Source organism: Rhinichthys klamathensis, unplaced genomic scaffold, assembly GCF_029890125.1.
Source record: "Rhinichthys klamathensis goyatoka isolate OS25496 unplaced genomic scaffold, OSU_Roscu_1.1 h1tg000059l_1, whole genome shotgun sequence".
Taxonomy (NCBI): Eukaryota; Metazoa; Chordata; class Actinopteri; order Cypriniformes; family Leuciscidae; genus Rhinichthys; species Rhinichthys klamathensis.
The window spans coordinates 9,233,265-9,253,701 of record NW_026606604.1 but is presented as its reverse complement, the minus strand read 5'-3'; the positions used below and the strand labels follow the sequence as shown (position 1 = coordinate 9,253,701).

At 36.7% G+C, this 20,437-nt stretch overlaps 1 protein-coding gene across 2 annotated transcripts in view; it reads left to right on the top strand.

The window, feature by feature from the left end:
* The window catches only part of slc4a2b (solute carrier family 4 member 2b), a 48,848-nt gene extending 36,826 nt beyond the window's left edge, over positions 1-12,022 (top strand). Inside the window, exons 9-24 of one of the 2 annotated variants that reach the window (XM_056249279.1) lie at positions 592-772; positions 1,584-1,719; positions 2,174-2,372; positions 2,880-2,985; positions 3,247-3,431; positions 3,584-3,800; positions 4,535-4,741; positions 5,105-5,253; positions 5,624-5,818; positions 5,899-6,132; positions 6,244-6,333; positions 8,164-8,330; positions 8,546-8,799; positions 9,393-9,562; positions 9,708-9,881; positions 11,915-12,022. In XM_056249279.1, the coding sequence (XP_056105254.1) occupies positions 592-772; positions 1,584-1,719; positions 2,174-2,372; positions 2,880-2,985; positions 3,247-3,431; positions 3,584-3,800; positions 4,535-4,741; positions 5,105-5,253; positions 5,624-5,818; positions 5,899-6,132; positions 6,244-6,333; positions 8,164-8,330; positions 8,546-8,799; positions 9,393-9,562; positions 9,708-9,881; positions 11,915-11,995 (2,745 nt within the window). In that variant the 3' untranslated portion in view covers positions 11,996-12,022. The remainder of the gene's footprint in view (positions 1-591; positions 773-1,583; positions 1,720-2,173; positions 2,373-2,879; positions 2,986-3,246; positions 3,432-3,583; positions 3,801-4,534; positions 4,742-5,104; positions 5,254-5,623; positions 5,819-5,898; positions 6,133-6,243; positions 6,334-8,163; positions 8,331-8,545; positions 8,800-9,392; positions 9,563-9,707; positions 9,882-11,914) is intronic. The other variant, XM_056249280.1, reaches the window with a different exon arrangement.
* Positions 12,023-20,437: the final 8,415 nt, after the last annotated feature.

The following is a 20,437-nucleotide window of genomic DNA, read 5'->3' as shown; positions in this document are numbered from 1 at the left end:
AAAATGAATGAACTTCTTCCCTTTCACACACCTAAGAATAAAGAAAAGATCAGCTCGGGTAACTGGACACCGCAAGCCTTCAGAGTCAGTCATGTTTTATTAACGCCCTCAGATTCCCCTCTAGACAGGTAAACCAGCTACGTATTTGGGTAAATGAGTGTACTTATGGACCCTCTCACTTCTAAACAACACCAGTGTTCACACCGCTGCCTGACGTCTCGTTGCCCAGTCGTGCTCTGACGCTGTTCTGTCTGGACGAACAGCATGGTCCTTTTAGACTTTTCCAGGCGGCTTGCTCAACACCAGAAGGTCAGGGAATGGTGTGTTGGTGTACATGCTGGATGCATCGATTGGTGTGTGTGTTATCACATTTTGGGCTGATCAAACCAATGTTAGTTTGAGTTGAAGTACAAGCTTCTTGGGTTGAGATGCATAGCTGGTAGCGTTTTAATGATATGTTGCTTTAACTACTTAAATTCCTCTAAAAAAAAAGCCCTTAATGAATTTGTGTTTTAGGAGTTTTCATCAGATTCAGAAGGGGGTTTATTTGCATGATCTTCACTCATGTATTGCATGTCCTTCTGGCCTCAGGTGTTTGTGGAGCTGAATGAGCTGATCATCGATAAAAACCAGGAGATGCAGTGGAGAGAAACAGCCCGCTGGATCAAGTTTGAAGAGGACGTGGAGGAGGAGACGGACCGCTGGGGGAAACCACACGTCGCCTCGCTGTCGTTCCGCAGTCTGCTGGAGCTGAGGAAAACCATCTCTCATGGTGAGAACCTGCTCAAACCTCCAGAAAACTCTGTTTAGCAAATGTTACAGCTAACCTGACATTTGCTATTGTAACATCAAAATTGATTACATAACCTATCTTACAGTGTGATTTGCTACAGTATACTATGGTTTTAAACTACTTTTTTTAATATAATTACTTTACTAAATGAGACTCCAAGTAATATTTCTGTTAAAAATTAAATGTACTTCAGAAAAGTGAGCAATAATGTGGATAATGGATAAAATATAATTTAGTCCCAAAATCCAAAATCTACACATCGCTTATACATTATTATATATACAAATGTAATAAAAAAAAAAAAAAACCATTCATATTATGCATCTACTACCTAAGTACAATGTTAATTGTTATATGTATTTTAATGTATTATGAACAAAAAAAGTTAGCTGTATATTCATAAACATGAATGTAGATTAATAATTGCTCATGTATGTGTGTATACTAAAATATTATTATATATTATACTATATATTATAGTAAAAACATTTTTAACACACACACAGTGTATATATATATAATATATATGTAATATTTAAATTTATGTTTGTGTGTGAGAAAGTAAATACTGTATATGTATACATTGATACACTGGTATATACAGTGTATGTATATGATTTATGTGAGTATTATGTTTTTATATATAAATGTGTATATAAATAAATTTAAATCTATACACACACACACACATATATATATATATATATATATGTATATATATATGTATATATTGATTGCATTGATTTTGTCATGAAAATGAAATGGCCTTATTTTTGATTCCTCCCATTAGGAGCTGTGCTTTTGGACTTGGACCAGAAGACACTACCTGGTATCTCCCATCAGGTGGTGGAACAGATGATCATCTCAGACCAGATCAAAGCTGAGGACAGAGCCAATGTCCTCCGCGCTCTCTTACTCAAGCACAGGTAGATCTCAGATGTTCGTACAATAAGCAATATCTAACACCATGTCTACTCCAGGCGTGACAAAGCGATCATTGCAAATCTATTTGTTCTTCGCATCAGAAGTTGTGCCAGCTCTATGTCAGAAATAGAACGGGACATCAGTTAACTGTGGGGATTTAGGTCATCTCGCGCCACATCCAGTGTAGACAGCATCACTGATTATAATTGGATTTACTTGCTTTTGTCAAATTGCCACACTCGCATCTGGTGTAGACATGGTGTAAGAAATGACAGAAGGGTGTTGGTTTCCATTTGAATTTCTTTTTTCCCACATATGATTTTTTTAAATTCTCATATAATCTAATGGTTTCTGTTCGCCATAACATCACCCATCCATATATAGATCCACACATGACCCTTCGCAGTCTCTTCTAGTGTCTCTTACCCGCTGGCTCCCTTGCTCTCCCTCCCTTAGTCACCCGAGCGATGAGAAAGAGCACAGCTCCCCGTTCCCCAGGAACATCTCGGCTGCCAGCCTGGGCTCCCTGATCACTCATCACCAGAGCAGCAATAACCACCTGTCCGTCCCCGAACCCTCCGTCACAGAGCCACTCATGGGCTCCTCAAGGGCCAGTCAAGACAGCACTCTTCATATTGACATAGAGAAGAACGAGGTAATTGGATTGAAGTGTCTCAATTAGTTGAAGAGGAGGGCAGCCTGTATCTATTTACAGATAATAGCCCACAATTTTTTTATCTTAAAGTTCCTAAGCCTCGTTTTCATTCATCGTTCATTCATTCATTCGGTCATTCATTTAAGGGTTAAAAATGACATTTCTTCACCAGTCATGTTTTTGCTTTTTGTCTAACGATTGAATGTGTTTTTGTGACGTTGGTAGCACTTTATTTTACAGTCCTGTTCCCCATGTACATGTACTTATTATAGTAAATACAATAACTGGGTAATAACTATGTACTAACCTGAACCTACCCCTAAACTTAATCCATGTAGTACCCTTATATTAACCAGGTAAGTACACGCAACTTCTGTAAAATAAAGTGGCGTGACCTCAAATGTGAAATTTTCTTTCGGATTTTTCAGTCGCTGCTCAACATAAAATATATTTTGGGTCTTCAAGATTAGTTTCTTTCTGATTCGTCATATGTTTCATTATTTGCAGAAAGATTCAGCTCCACCTATAGGCATGCACAAATCCAAGTCCAAACATGAACTTAAGCTTCTGGAGAAAATTCCTGAAAATGCTGAAGCCACCGTCGTACTCGTTGGTAAGCAAATTGTTCTCTTGTTAAAGAATCCCATTGGAATTCCGTCGGATTTCTACATTGGAACCAGTTCTAAATCATTTTAGAATCTAGATTATATGGAATTTGGAAAAACATTCATTTCAGTTTATCCCATTTGAACCAGCTGCTAATAAGGATGAATTCTGAATTAACGAAATGCATCAGGAACTATCATAGAGTTAACACAATCAGCCAATTATTTCACAAAACAGCGGGAAATGAAATGTATTGCTCCCTTGTTAGGCAGTGTGGACTTCCTGGAGCAGCCCACCATGGCATTTGTTCGACTGCAGGAGGCTGTAGAACTGGCCTCAGTGTTGGAAGTATCCGTTCCTGTTCGGTTTCTCTTTGTGCTGCTTGGTCCTCCCAGCACCAACATGGACTACCACCAGATCGGACGTTCCATTTCCACACTCATGTCTGACAAAGTGAGGAAGACCGCTCTCGGTCTAGCATACAATTGACTACAAATAATAAAATGGCAGCTCACCAACCCACAAGATCATAAACATGCATTGTTGCAAACAATTCTGGCTATAATGCCTGTTTCCAGTGTTAACTTGATGTGACGTCTCTCCAGCAATTTCATGAAGCTGCATATCTGGCAGACGATCGGCAGGACCTGCTCAACGCCATCAACGGCTTCCTGGACTGCAGCATCGTGCTCCCTCCATCAGAGCTGGGCGGAGAAGAGCTCCTGCGCTCCGTCGCTCACTTCCAACGAGAGATGCTCCGCAAGAGAGAGGAGCAGGGGGGGGCCATGCTGTCCAAAGAGCCCAAGAGCCTCGAAGACAAAGGTCTGCTTCTGCCTGGGTAGATTCAGTCTGGGCTGACTAGTTCCAGTTAAGCTTTGGTTTATTTTGTCTTTTTATTCTTTTGATCTGTGTTTTTTTTTTTATGTGTTATAGTTTTTTTGTGCTCATTTTATTAATTTTTTTATATCGTTTTTTTATTTGTTTGATTTTTATTAGTGTGTTTGTTTTTATTTTGTCTTTTATTATTTTGTCTTTTCATTTTATGTAGACACTTTGTTTTCAGTGTTTTTTTTTTTTTTTTACCTTACTGCTTTTTAGTTTTTGTGTGTGTGTGTGCTTGTTTTGTTTTATGTGCTTTCATTTAGGTTTTTTATTTTATGCAGAGCTTTTTTTTGTTTTTCTTTGTCTCTTTTGTGCTTGTTTGAATTTTTTTGTATTTTTGTTTGTATTTGTTTTCTTTTTTTTTTGATTATTTAGACTTTTAGTGCGTTTGGTTTTATTTAGCCTTTTTTTATTTTGTCTTTTACTTTTTATTTTATTTTTTCATTTTATGAAGATGTTTTTTAGTGTGTTTTTTTTTTTACCTTATTGCTTTTCTGTTTTTTTGTGCTTGTTTTGTTTTATTTTTTTGTTTTGTGCATTCAGTGTTTAGTCTTAAAATTTTATTTAGAGCTTTTGTTTTGCGTTTTTTTCTTTGTGCTCGTTTAGGTTTTTTATTTATTAATAATGAATATCTATTAATAATATCACAAATTCTCTCTTTATTTGTAAATCAGAGGCCTTGCTGGCGCCCTTTAAACCAGAAGACGACCCTTTAAGACGCACAGGCCGTTTATTTGGTGGACTGATCCGTGACGCCCAGCGCCGTTACCCAAAGTACATCAGTGACTTCAAGGATGCGCTGAACCCCCAGTGCATGGCTGCTGTCATCTTTATCTATTTTGCTGCTCTTTCTCCTGCCATCACGTTTGGAGGCCTTCTGGGTCAGTTATGATGTTGTTCTTTTGCTGAGAGAAACGAAATGATTTAAGATCTTAAATGCATCAAAAATACTCATTTTAAATGGATGTGATCAGTCACTGTTGGGCTGGATTTTTAAGAAGAGAAGTTTCAGACATTGTTTGAAAAAATCAAAACATTTCATCCAGAACTGACTTAAATTAGTCACCATGAAGATGTAAGTAACCAGTAAGTGACCAGTTATTTAACAAAAGGTTCATCATGATAAACACTATTAGTGGCTCTGATTCCGATAAGCATTTTAAATGAGATGCCCTGAACTCCAGACGGCATATGTGTCTGACATCGATGTTCAATAATTCACAACTCATGTTTTGTGTGTACAGGTGAGAAGACTGAAGGGCTCATTGGCGTGTCGGAGCTGATAGTGGCCACATGTATTCAGGGTGTGTTGTTCTGTCTGCTCGGAGCCCAGCCTCTTCTGGTGGTGGGCTTCTCTGGACCAATCCTGGTGTTTGAAGAAGCCTTCTTCTCTGTGAGTTTATAATGCTGTTCCTTAAACAAGATACACAACCCCTGCTGTTAAAGGTCAAGTTTAAATTTGTTTTTTTAAGACACATACTCAAAGATAACAATGAATAGTAATCAGTTAGCAAATGATTTCAAACCAAGTCAAGCTAGCATTAGTATTACTGTCATTCATATTTGAGGTTAGGGACCATAAATAATGAAATTTGATGCATAAACCAGCACTATTTGAGTGAATGTTACAAAGTCCATTAGTTATGAAGCAAAATCAATTCAACTGTAAAGCAGCTCTACAGAATATAATAGTTATTATTCAGCTCAAGTTAATTCAGTTTAAGTTCACCCAAAACGAATCACTCTGTCCTCTTCTTCTCCAGTTCTGTAAGGGCAATAATATGGAGTACCTGACAGGTCGCGTTTGGATCGGTTTTTGGCTCATCATCATCGTGGTGTTGATGGTGGCATTTGAAGGCAGCTTCCTGGTTCGATTTGTCTCGCGTTTCACCCAGGAGATCTTCTCATTCCTCATCTCTCTCATCTTCATCTACGAGACCTTCTCGAAACTGATCAAGGTAGTTTGAATCGTCTCTTGATTGTGTTTTGTCTGCATATATAATCGTGAAGTCCTCTTGACTGCTGATGTATCCCACAGATATTCCAGGAACATCCTCTGAGACGCTGCTCTGCTATGGTGGTTGATGTGAATGATTCAATGTACAACTCGAGCACTTTAAGTCCATTAGTGGCGAACAGCAGTACGCCGGAGACGCTGAAGGTGGTCGGTGAACCTAATACTGCTCTGCTGTCCTTTGTGCTCATGTCTGGGACCTTCTTCATCGCCTTCTACCTGCGCAAGTTCAAAAACAGTGCCTTCTTCCCTGGCAGGGTAAGGTGCCGTCTGATCAACTGACCCAGTGCTGAGTGATTAACACATTGCAAAGAAAAATGTGGTTGAAATTTGTCATCTTCTGTCTAAGAGAAGTCTAATTTTTCACAGTTGAGAAGAGTTATTGGAGATTTTGGAGTTCCTATTGCCATCCTCATCATGGTTCTGGTAGACTACAGCATTCAAGACACGTACTCACAGGTGACGATGGACAGTTAGCAATTAGCAGATGATTTGAAGTTATTAATAGTGCTTGCTAAGTCAAGCAACACTATTACTATTGCTCATTTCAGGCTAGAGACCCTAAATATTAAGCTTTGTTGCATAAACTTGCACTATTTGTGCTACTGAAGAAGAAAAGAAGAAATAAAGTAAAACCAAAAAATACAATAAATACAAATACACACACATATATATATATATATATATATATATATACGTTATTTGATCTATTCTTTTAAATTTTTCATTTTATTTTATTTTTATTATTAAAGCTCCAGTCCGTAACTTTTTTAGGTTAAAAATAATCCAAAATAATTATATTAAAAAAAACTTATTCTGCCAGTGGTCAAAACTATCTGCTTGCCATAGCTAGATTCAAAACGGGATAGCTTGTAATAATGATTTTAATTCCAGTGGTACTGGTGGGTTTCCGCGGGAAATTCGAGCATGTCTTTGCGTCATTACGTCACACCCGTACACATAAAGAAGGAGTTTCGGCTAGCCGGCTATACTGCGCGTGACGAGATGTTTAGATGTATAGGCTTTTCTCGCAGCACTTTACATAATTAAACTTATGGCATCCAGAAAGATCCAAACAACAATCATCAGTGTCAACTGGAGATTCAGCAGTTATAAAACCCAAAAGACTTCGTACTTCGGATTTAAGGTGGCTAGAGAAAGAGAAAGAAACCGTCTCATGCGAACACAAGGCTTTTGAAAAGTGCGTGAACTCCGTGTTTTGAAGGGGTTCAAAACGGAAGAAGAGACGGCTTTTTTCTGCTGAACAAGTAAGACATTTCAATAGTTCAATCGTGTACAGTACGTTTTCTTAATCCACACAGTTATGGAGTTTCCTTTGTTGTGCCTTTCTCGTTTTGCTATTATGGAGAATATGAATTCTGAACTACACAGATAACCATAAAACACATTAAATTTAACATTAGTCACGCAATGCTGATGTTGTTAACATGAACAATTTGAGAACAAAGTAGGCTATAATTTGCACGGTTGCTGTAAATCGCGTTGATTAAATCTAACGAAGCTTATCATGTCGAATGCTTTTTCCCCCTTAGTTGGTCAGAACAAAAATGGATTTTACTTACTTGTTCAGAAGACATTTTCTTATGAAAATTCTTATGTTGGTCAAACTTTCAAAAAGTGAATCTGTGATTCTGTATGACAGTATCCACACAGCGCGGTGACTGACAGCAGCACTCGCCTCAAAGCACTGTGTTCATCCGCGCTGTTTCATGCCGATTTACAACCCACTTAAAGATAATAATTCCGCGAATCACTGCAGTTACAGATTTCAAACAGAGAGATGGCGACAAAGAGGAAAAGATACGGACTGCAGCTTTAATTTATATATGCATTTTGAATGCTCCACCCATATTTTTTATCTTCATTGTCTATTATTATTATTATTGTTTACTTTTACTAATACTTTTTTCATTATTATTCTTTTCATTATTCTTTTATTTAATTTTTTTACATGTTATAAATAACAAATTACTACAGAACCCCTAAAGTGGTTTCCATGGTGGTGGAAGAAAAATATGAGATGGGTGGAAAGTCGATGCTTTTGCGTTCGCTCTCAAAAGGTTCTGTGACCGAACACCAAGGTTCTCGGGGGAACGCAAAACATTTGGAAGAGAACGCGAAAGCTTTGACACATAATTTTTTCTCCATCTAATTTTTTTTTTCCATCACATTGTTCCTTTAGGGGCTCTGTAAATTATAAATAATTAATAATAATGTATTTTATTGTTATTAATTTATTTATAACCTTATGAATGCTCCACCCTACAGAAACTTAGTGTCCCGCGAGGTTTTTCAGTGACGAGTCCTGATAAGCGTGGTTGGATAGTCAATCCTCTGGGCAGTGATGGTCAGTTCCCCATCTGGATGATGTTTGCCAGTATCCTTCCCGCTCTGCTCGTCTTCATCCTCATCTTTATGGAGACGCAAATCACCACGTGAGTCCATTGCCATGCTTTGTGTCATTATAATTACGTTTATATAGCTCAAAAAATATTTTTAGCAATGTATTTTTTGTGCTAGAAAAAATATTTGTTATTTATTTATAGCTTTTTCATTTGTAATAAAGCTGCAGCTGTAATGTAACTGCAATGCTGCTGTTTTTTTTCCACGTTTAAATCATGGCAGCATTAAAGACGCTCTCTTCTTCTAGGTTGATAGTCAGTAAGAAAGAGCGCATGCTGGTCAAGGGTTCTGGTTTCCATCTGGACCTGTTGATCATCGTGACTCTGGGCGGCACCAGCGCTCTGTTCGGCCTGCCGTGGATGGCCGCGGCCACCGTGCGCTCCGTAACCCATGCCAACGCCCTCACCGTGATGAGCAAAGCCGTCGCCCCAGGAGACAAACCTCGAATCCAGGAGGTCAAGGAGCAGAGGGTGACCGGGTTACTGGTGGCGATACTTGTAGGTGTGTTTCAACAATGACAATTCCAAACATTATCCATCTGATTAACACAAACTACTGATAGTGATAAGATCAATAAATCTCATTAACGATTTATACAATCTTGATGAATAGTGAATTGTCAGATAAAGTGGTAAGTGGGTTACACTGGGCTTACACTTTATTTCGTACTCTAATACTCTAATGACTGCAGGTTGACATGTAGTTGCAAAGTTACTTATAATAGTAGAATGTCTAAAGTGGACCATTGAAATAAAGTGCTACCGATATGGAGAGTTTGAATGTTTATTTATTTAAAATGGATTTTTCTCATCATCAAACAGGTAAATGTAATTATATATTGGAAATTTGTGTATTTTATCATATTGCTGTTGCCACCGTTTTAGAATTACAGTGCATTACAGTGATTTTTAACACAATTTAAATGGGTATAAACACCCTTTACCCATGGTACAATTAAGGTAACGCACAGTATCTTGTTGTTTTGAGATGCATAATATTTTATTACATGCACAATAAACCCGTGTAAATGACTATTGTATGTATTAACATGAGTCCGATAAATGTAGTCATTCTGCAAATTGTGTTGGCTGTAGGTCTCTCAATAGTAATCGGTGATCTGCTCCGTCAAATCCCAATCGCTGTGCTGTTTGGCATCTTCCTGTACATGGGTGTGATGTCACTGAATGGCATCCAGCTGACAGAACGGATCCTGCTCCTGCTGATGCCCCCAAAATACCACCCCGACCACACTTATGTGCGCAAGGTCAGGACCCCAAGCTGCTTTTTGTTATTAATAAAGAGGATTTTGGTTCATTGTTCCCTTAAAAAGGGACTGGCTGTAACATGGTATCAGATATTGTAAAGAAATCTTTTGTACTGTATATCTTGACTAAATCTCTGTTCCTCAGGTGCGGACCCTGCGTATGCATCTGTACACATTGATACAGGTGGTGTGTCTCGCTATCCTCTGGGCGGTCATGTCCACCGTGGCGTCGCTGGCTTTCCCATTCGTTCTCATCATGACCGTCCCTGTAAAGATGTTTCTTCTGTCACGGATCTTTAGCCCTCGGGAAATGCAGTGTGTAAGGATCTTTGCACACACTAAGACATTTTTGCTTGCTTCTTAGGGATACACTATCGTTCAAAGTTTGTGGTCAGTAAGATTTGTTTTAAAAAAAAACAAAAAAAACTTTTATTGTGACAGTAAAGACATTTATTTGTGTTCCTAAAGATTTCTGTTCCATTATAAATACTGGTCTTTTTTGACATTTCTATTCATCAAAGATTCCTGAGAAACATTTTCCACAAAAATATTAACTATTTTCAACATTAATTTATAAATGATGTTTCTTGAGCAGCAAATCAGCATATTAGAATGATTTCTGAAGGATCATGTGACACTGAAGACTGGAGTAATAATGCTGAAAATACAGCTTTGCATCACAGGAATAAATTACATTTTATAATCACTATAGATTATAAGTTATTTTAAATTGTTTTAATATTTTGTGGTTTTTACTGTATTTTTCATCAAATGAATGCAGCCTTGGTGAGCAGAAGAGACTTCTTTCAAAAACATTTAAAAAATCGTACTGACCTCAAACTTTTGAATGGTAATGTGTGTACTACTTCTAGGGAACGAACAAAATTAAATATAGTTAGGAAACATACAATGTCTTTTAAAGTCCGTTTGAAATGGTGTTCACAACCCATTTTAAAGGTATAATATGCAGGATTTTTCGCCACCAGGGGTCGCTAACCTCTTACAATAACAAAGGCGTATATTAATGACATATATTCCGCATTAAGCTGAATTATGGATCTTGTCGTCAAGCTCATGGATCTTTTATGAATGAGTGAATACATTGATGTTTTTAACATGACTGTGGTATAAAGCAGGGCGCGATTGCTAGACGTATACCAGCGCCACAGAGATTGTCCTCACTGCAGAACATGAAATCCACGGGGAGGAGTCGGATCCAGATCCAACTCCTCCCACCTTACATATACCTAAACCTACCCATCTCCGCCCCCTGATCCCTAAACCAATCCCTAACCCCACCCCTAATCCTACCCATCTCCACCCCTTGGATCTTGATCCGACTCCTCCCCGTGGATCTCATGTACTGCATTGAGGTGCTACTGGCGCCACTCGCAACGCGAGTCCCGCGGATATAAAGGAATAAGGACATTTCATTCTACCGAACTACACGCAAGTGCTGAATTTATACTCACACAGGTCAGTTTATTAGAGGAATTAAACTTGAGGTAACGCAGCGCTGTTTCACTTGCTCTAACAGTTACACTATCACACTAAACGGCATTTGAGTGTGTTGAATGTTGTTAGTTAGGTTGTGTGTTGGCTGTATGAGACTAACAGTAAGCTAGATTAACATTAGAGAATAACATACAGATCATATTCTAACTTTTCATCATGTTGAACTACATAATATTGATTAGTTTTATGTACATTTGCTCACCTGTCTAATGAAGTAACATGCAACACTCGCGCCTCTGTCAAGTCGAAGTTAGTCGCGGACGTGGAGCTCTCGGCATCTCGAAAGATGTTGATCTTCGTTTTAGTCCTCTTTTTGTCTCAAAGTGTGCTTGCCATGGTCCATAATGTTTGAACAAAACTACAACAGCGTGAGCGTCCTTCTAGGCATAACGGGCATAACCGGCATAACCCAGTTGTCAACGTCTGTCGCCATGGTTACTATTGCAGTACGAGGTCAAACCTGGCGGAAACCGAGGGTAACGCGGATATGACGCCATTGACTGGCGACTCCTCACCCCTGCTCACACGCCCCGTTTCCTTGGTTAAAATCGCAATTTTCTCACGATTTACAAATAGTTGGAAACATTTGGGATATTGTAAGTAATCAACTAAACAAAATATATAACATTGGCCTAGTGGTTTTTGGATATTTTACTGCAAAAATCCTACATATTGTACCTTTAATTCCTACATTTTTTATTTTATTTTATTTTAAGAGGACGTTATTTTTACCCTTTTGAATAATGTAAACGGATGAATCATGCACAAAAAGCCATAAAGAAAGTAGGTCATTTTCAAATTCATGTTAACACAATTTTTTTTCTCCCTTCTCTCCAGTTGGACGCTGATGATGCAGAGCCCACTTTTGACGAGAAGGATGGACACGATGAATACACAGAGATGCACATGCCAGTCTGAGCCACGACCTCACCTGTCTTCCTGTCAGTCAGGCTATTGGCCAAAAGGACAGTTGCTTTTTAAACTTTGACAAACCAAATCGCACAGTGAGTCTCGACATGCTGTATAGGAGAGAATATTATGTGAAATCTGGCAACAATTTCACTTGTATTAGAGGGTTTGAGCTGCTATCACACCATTTAGCCTGTCCCAAGCGCATTTGTCGCCTATGAGGAAAACGAATGTATCGTATGGGGTTAACTGGACATTCCCAGCACCATTCAGGGCCCATGCAATATTTTATGTAGTTTTTGGTATAAATGATCAAGGAAGATTGCCAAGGCCCATTTCATCTTATATAATATGTATGTCTGTGCTTTTAATAGTTTTACTGACTTCTTTTTTTTATTGTTGTGATTTATGACCCAACACAATCACAACCGACAGTATTTTTTTCCATTGTTGCTGTCCATTCACACTTTTTTTTCTATTTCTAAACAATTGTGTTCTCTTTTATAATGCATGAAAGTCACACTCTCACACAAACTCTATATGTGCAGTTGTAGTATATTTTATATTGACCGTAACATGGAGCAAATGCGATCAGAGCGAGTGAACTCTGAATTTGGTGTCAATTTTGGTGATCTTCAGATTAGTTTTAGTGAATCCCAGATGCATTCACTAGTGACCTAGTTTGGGGTCCTAAAACCCATTTTAAGAAAAAGAACAGGAGCGTCCCTACAGATGATCCCAAAATTGTAGCATTCAGTTTATAATGGTTCGTTTGTAAGAACTAAACATGTTGACCTGATAAGCCATTTATAGTCGCAAGTTCCATCGTTACCAACACGTTTCAACTGAACTTGTGTCCATATTTGGCTAACAATGCTTTGGGGAAATGCACACCCGATGAATTGTAATTTTCTACCACATTTTTAAAGTCTTTCCACATACAACGTTGAATTAACACTAAAACAGAAGCCTGTTCTTTTCAACACCAGTTCTCAGCTGATACACAGTGTAGATTTTGATTACTTACTAATTATTTATGCGTTTAACAGGGGAACCGTATTATTTATGTCAGTTCATGAGGGATTTTGCCACCGAATTCCTGAATAATATCACTAATTTCCCCCCATCATTCACTAATATCCCACTGCTTCACTATTTGGATCCCTACACAGTCAGTTAGATGGTGAATCTGCACTAATAAGATTCAACTACTGCACGTACACTTACTTTCACAATATTTTGTGCGCACATACCATCAGGAATGAAATTAACAAATTTAATGATTTGGTTACGGTTAAATAATTCAGTTACGCATGTGTTATGTTTGTTTTTTCTTTAATCCCCGGATTTGATCACACCATTGTGTTTTAAACATGCTGCAAAACAAGTGCTTTAGCTCATTTGAGCGCTATTTACATTCCAGAATCGGATGTATGTTAGGATCTTTTAATTATAGGAACTGATTATGTACGTTTTATATTGCATTAGCTTATGTATGCGCTTAACTAATGACTGAAATGAAACTCTAAGTGAAATTGTGTAGAGGTTATTTTTATCCGACTAGGAATTGGTTAGCGTACATGCGATTGATTTGAGAATATTTTTATAAAATGTTGTCTGTGTCATCGTTTAGTGAATCAGGACCTTCAGCACGTTGTACTTTGTCACCGCTGTTGATCTTCGACATTCCCTCTGCCCGTGTTCAGCGACCGGTTCCAGGTTTAGACGTCTAGACACGTTTAGGCCTGCAGAACTCTGGGAAATCAGATGGTAGAGCAGCACTTTGAGGTTCTGTGTGAATGCAGGTTTTGTTCTGCTACTGGATCTGTACTGTGTGGATTCTCTGCAGCACTTGTTTGTAGATGGTATTTATTATGGATGCTTTACGGGGTTCATGAAGACTGTTATGAAGGTTAATGCTGGAACATTGTGGTCATTTTAAAGTCTGGTGATATTTGTTACAAAAGTATGGCAAAGGGAAGTGAGGGTCATTTACCATCTGTGGACATCTTTTTTTAATGCATTTCGTTTTTATTTGTTGAATATTTGATTTTTAAACGTTCCACTGTACATAATGCAATATTTACAGTAAATTCCAAATATTGCAAATAAAGTTGATTTTTCTATTTAAATTGGCTATTCATATTTTTTTGTGTGTTTTTGTATTTATATTTCAGTTTTTAAAATTGATTTGCTTTACTTTTTTTTTTTTTTTTTTCACTGGAACTTGCAAGTGACCAAACAAACAATACTGCAAAAAAATATATTTATTTTTTTAAATATATTTAAAACGTCAAAAAAATATATTTATTTTTTTACTAAAGTATGTGGTCAGTAAGATTTGTTCTTGAAAGAAATTAATATTTCATTCCGCAAGGATGCATTAGAATTGATCAGAAGTGAATCAGTAAATACATTTCTAATGTTAAAAAATATTTTTATTTCCAATAAATGCTGTTCTTTTCAACTAAATTCATCAGAGAATCCTGAAAAACATTTTTTTTATCACAGTTTCCACAAAATATAAAGTAATAATAAATGTTTTCGAGCAGCAAATCAGCATATTAGAATGATTTCTGAAGGATCATGTGACACTAAAGACTGATAATGCTGAAATTTCATAAATTACATTTTAAAACATTTAATTATGTTTATAGAAATGTCATCTGAGCAACAAAAAAGCTAATAACTCAATAATAGCTATATATATATATATATATATATATATATATATATATATATATATATATACACAGCTATAATTAGCCATTTGGCAGATACGAGTCAATGAACTTTTCTGCCATGGCCCAAAATGACTAGTTGAGCAATGTGCAAATTGAATTGAACTAATTAGACTTATATTCTGGTTCTAGTGTGTGCGGTAACGACAAACAAATCCTCATTACTACAGCTGAATTTCAAAGCAATTAATAATTGTGCCAATGTTCTTCTCATCATTTAGTCCCTGACTTCTAGGCATCATGCCAGGGCTCCACATGAACAGTGGCTGGTTTAGAGAATGTTTAACCTGGGTTTTTTTTGGGCAAGCAGACATTTGCAGGAGGAGTTGAAGTTCAGACTGTGTTAAAGATGGCTCTGCTTCTGTTGGTCGTGCTGCTCACTGCTGGAGTCTCACCGAATGACGCACAACAGCTCCCAGATATCTACAAGAAAGGAGTGGAGCTGGCTTTACATCAGATCAATGCCCGTCACGCCACCAAGCACCATTTTCTCTTCTTTAAAGCTATTCATCAGGCAGAAATTGAGGTAACTGCATTCTTCTTTTCTGCTTTTTATCCTCTTCAGGGAAAAGATGTTCTGAAACTACCTGCATGATTTGGTAGTAGTTTAAGCTATATTCTAACCCAAACTAAATGGCATGTACGTCACACATCCTGAGGAGTAGGTCAGATATTCTAAACACTCTTGATGCCAAGTCATTTTTAGGTCAGAAATCGAATATCAAAAATCTCCGGAGACCCCCCCCCCAAAAAAAGAGGACAGAATTGAGTTGCTAAATTTAGAGTTGGTGGAAATGCCTGTCTGTTCATTTCCTGTGGATGAATAAATCCTCTCTCTGTAGGCAGGGTTTGGTGTCACCTACATCTACCATAACTTTTATCTGAAAGCCACAACATGCCGGAAAGGAACTGAGAACGCGGATACAACCACGTGTGAGTTCAGGAATGATCGGGTAAGTGTGACTTGTCTCGTGTTCATTTAAAGCACATACGCATTTTAGAAACCCATAGATGGTCATTTTATGAAGATCAGCTGTTTTTCATTTGTATGTCAGAGTAAATGACATTTTCCAAACACTTATTCAATCTAAATAAGGGCTGCTTTAAAGAACCATCTGTATTTTGTTGCATTTTGCAATCTCCAGTTTATAATAGTTACATACACTACCATTCACAAGTTTGGGATCAGTAAGATGTTTTTGAAAAGTCTCTTTTGCTCACTAAGGCTGATTTATTAGATCCAAAAAGGAGTAAAAACACCAATATTGTGAACAATTACAGGTTAAAATAATTGTTCTATCTTAATATATTTTAAAACATAATTTATTCCTGTTATGGCTGCAATGATTCATTGCAAAGAATGAGCAGCACAACTGTTTTCAATATTGATAATAAGAAATGTTACTTGAGCAGCATATTAGAATGATTTGCTGCTCAAGAAACATTTCTTATTATTATCAATGTTGAAAACAGTTGTGCTGCTTAATATTTTTGTGGATTTTTTTTAATAAGGATTCTTTGAATATAAAGTTCAAAAGAACAGCATTTATTTGAACTAATAGAAATCTTTTGTAAAATTATAAATGTCTTTACTGTCTCTTTTGATCAATTTAATGCGTCATTGCAGCATAAAAGTATTAATTTTCTTAAAAAATAAAATAAAATAAAAGATTAGTGAACCCAAACTTTTCAGCAATATTGTAGCTGAAATAAATATGGCTGAAAGTCTGGCTTTATTTTTTGCTATTGATACAATATACACTATAATGCAGTGTTACCAGGTTTAATACAGACAGTATACTTACATACTTGCTTGTATACAGTATATATTTAGTTACACCACAGCACTCAAAATGAAATGCAGATGAATTTTTTTAAACTTACCGACTCAATTTCCATATTCCTCCAGCCTCTCATTGACTGTGTGATCTGCTACAAGATCTCTGCAGGAGAAATTGGTGGCAAACCTTATTTAAACTGTATGTATCGACAAGTGCTCTCAAAGGTATTCCCTCTTCGTGTTCTTCATTTTTAAATGATTCATTTAATTAGCTGGAACTACACTTGATTTGATCATTAATGCTAAAATAATGTCCATCTTTGCAAATGTTTTTCCCAACATATTTAATGCAATAGAACCCCAGGATGTACCAAACTTGTGTGTAGAAGTGACCCTTTGTCTGATTGTTTGAACACAAGGAAAGCAAGAGAGAGCGAGAGATTGGCTGTTACCAGGCGGGTTTTGGCAGTTTGACCCCGACTCCTGTGGCATACACTGGATCCTAGAGAAGCTTCATCTACATCTGATGTGAAGGAATCTGAAACACAGCATGTTTTAGCACATCTGCTCTGTTCCAAATCAATTCTTGCATCACGGTTCGTCTGATTGTCAAGCACTAAAGAGAGCATTGCACTGTTTGTCACATTTTCTACAGTAAATCAATACGGGATGTTTGTTGCATAAGAACATTCCATGTTTGTTCAGCACCTGAAGAATTTTTTGCGCATAACAAAGCAGAGTTTCCTAAAACTCCTTTAACCTCTTTCAAATATTAATGAATGTCATTATAAATAAATCAATAATATTAGTGCAGATTACACTATCCAATAAAGTGATTTAGTTTGTCAGTGCAATAAAATACTTTACAAAATAATACGTTTCAGTATTTCTGTGATTATTTGCGATTAAACGTCATAGTGCATATTGTGTCTGTTTTTTTTTAATGCACTAATGACTCTAATGATGTTTAGTAGGCTATATCAGGACCTTTGTGTTTCAATTGCAGCACTTTTTTGTATTTTTTTCTCAGAATTACCAGTTTATATCTCACAATTCTAACTTTTTAACTCGCAATTATCTTTAAAAATGGTTTTATTCCATGGCGGAAACAAGCTTCCATATAGGCCTATGTCCCTGTGAAACTGCTTCTCGAACAAGAAAAAATGTAGGGCGAGACTTGCTTTTATCCATGGGGAATTGATTGGATTGCTGTGGTTTGCTTTGATTTGTCGATCAAATTGACAGATAAATAATTTATTAAATACTGCAATATTCCATAAAAAAAAACAATTGTCAAATTTCGATTTTATGGTGACTTTAAATCAGAGTAAATAGTAAATTTGATCATAAAGCAGCACTTTTCAGTGTGAATTCAGACCCTTTTATTTCGGGTTTTGAACATGCGACAAAAATATAATATTTTCAGCATTTACAACACTGTACGCAGACTTTAAGTTTGTTTATGCATGTTTGTTTGTATTATTAATTGTCCTTTTATACCAGAAACTAAACCTCGTTGGCAAATAAAAGCAACTGAACAGGCCATGCCAACTCGTGATTTACCTCACAACAGCCATTTTACACCGTGTTACCCAACAACGGCACAAAAACAAGGCAGACTTCCTGGAACGAGTGTGTTTTTCAGCGAGTGCAGCAGGAGGTGTTGCTCAGACTGGTTGAAGATGCCTCTGCCGCCGTTTGCTCTGCTGTTTCTCGCTGGAGTCTTCCTGACCTCCGCTGAGGCGCAAAGCTCCTTCAGCAAACTCCCAGACTCCTACAAGAAAGGTGTGGAGCTCGCTCTGCAAAATGTCAATGCTCACGGAGGCGTCCAGCAGCATTTTCTCTTCTTTAAAAGCATTCAGCAGTCGCAAATTGAGGTACTGTAAGACTTTCTCTCTTTGTTTCTTTCAATGACTGCCTTTTCCAAGATGTAACTCGGCATGACGTCATACTAATTGTTTTTCAAGTCAAAAAGCTAAAATTGATTAAAAAGCTAAAATTGAATTTTGTAGTATGTAAAGTGCAAGTAATGTGCTTCCAGAAGAGCACATAAAGTGGGAAATGCCTAATATATAGTTTGAATGTACAATATATATATAATAACCGTGATAGTGCTGGGAAATGGACGTGTGGGGTTGAATGCCAAAAACACCCCAATTTATCAGATATTGTAAGTTTACTTAAGCATTTTCTTTAAAAAAAAATGTGTTTATGTATTTTTTATTTTAAATAAATATTTTTGGAATATTCACAACATTTGTAAATATTAATATATTTAAATATAATAATTATATTTTTAAATTTGTAATATTTGCAACAATTTTTAAATACAATATATTAAATTAACATTTCTTTATTGTATTAACGTATTCATATTTTTTTTACAAAATACTTTGTAGTTTGTACATATTTAAAATATATAATTTACAATTTCTAAAATATTTATTAATCAACATGTATAAAATAGTATGTAGACAAAGCTTTAATAAATCTTTTTCATCAATTTATTTCACAGTCTGTCAGTGTTATTTTAGTATCATCAATATACTATTATAATTTGTTTATTTTGAATCAGATTTTGTTTTTATATTTGCTTTTAATTTTATTACTATATTTCTGTTAATTTTTCATTTTAAACTTTTTGTAAATTTGCTGTGTTTTTGCATTTTTAAATATTGCTAGTTCTTAATTTTAGTTATTTTAGTGAACTTGAACTAAACAAAAATGAGAAATTGTTATATTTTATTTCAGTGGATGTTTGTTTCAAGCAATGGAAATGTTTTTATTATTTTTATTCCTACATGGTTTTAGTTTTAGTTAACGACCCTGATGTGTGTTCTGCTAATTGGATGAATATCTCTGTAGGCAGGGTTTGATGTCACCTACATCTACCATCACTTTTATCTGAAAGCCACCAAGTGCCAAAGAGGAACTGAGAACGCTGATACAACCACGTGTGCGTTCAGGAATGATCGGGTAAGTGAGGTTTACATCGTGTAAAATAACAGAAAATGCTTTGCTCCACCTCGGCACATACCTGCATAATTCGTGAACAGAGCTTGAGGCTTTAACATTACACAAACAACTGCGGTTATATTTAAATAACATACACGCGATTCAATAAGAGCATGTTATTGTACCCTATGATGGAAATCATGTCTCAATGTGGAATACAATTAAACTAGTGTTTATTAATCCCTACAGCCTCTGATTGACTGTGGCATCTGCTACAAGACCTACGCTGGAGCGATTGAGACAGAACCCAAACCATATGTGAACTGTGTGCATAAACCTGCTCTCACCGAGGTGTGTCACAAGGCCAATTCACACCACACAGACAAACACCAACAAACAAGTCGGCCGTTTGGATTTAGAATTTTATGAAAAATAACTCATGTTCACACTGCCCCAACAGACACAGACAAACACAGATTGAACATGTTCAGTCAGGTGCAAACTAACGCCGACAGGGGTAACACACTGATCCGACAAAACCCAACAAACGTGTTTGTCTGTGCAGAATTGGCCGATATGCTTCATATTCTGTACATCATCTGCTCAAGTAATACAGGCCTGACCACTGATATTAACATTGCACATACTCACTCTTAGAAGAACAGATTCAACATAGTTCTGTCAGGCCTTTCATATGTATTACCCGGCTTTTACACACTTCAAAATAAAGGTTCTTTATTGGCATTGATTCCAGGAAGAACATTTAACATCCATGGAATCTTTCCATTCCACAAAAGGTTCTTTAGGTTATTAAAATGTTCTTCACACTGAGGAAAATGGTTCTTTTAAGAACTTTTGACTGAAAGGTTCTCTGGGGAACCAAAGAAATATGGTTCTTCCATGGAATTGCTTGGTTTGGAACCATTTGAAACCTTTATTTTTAAGAGTGCAGGGGTACCTGTTGTGGGATCATTT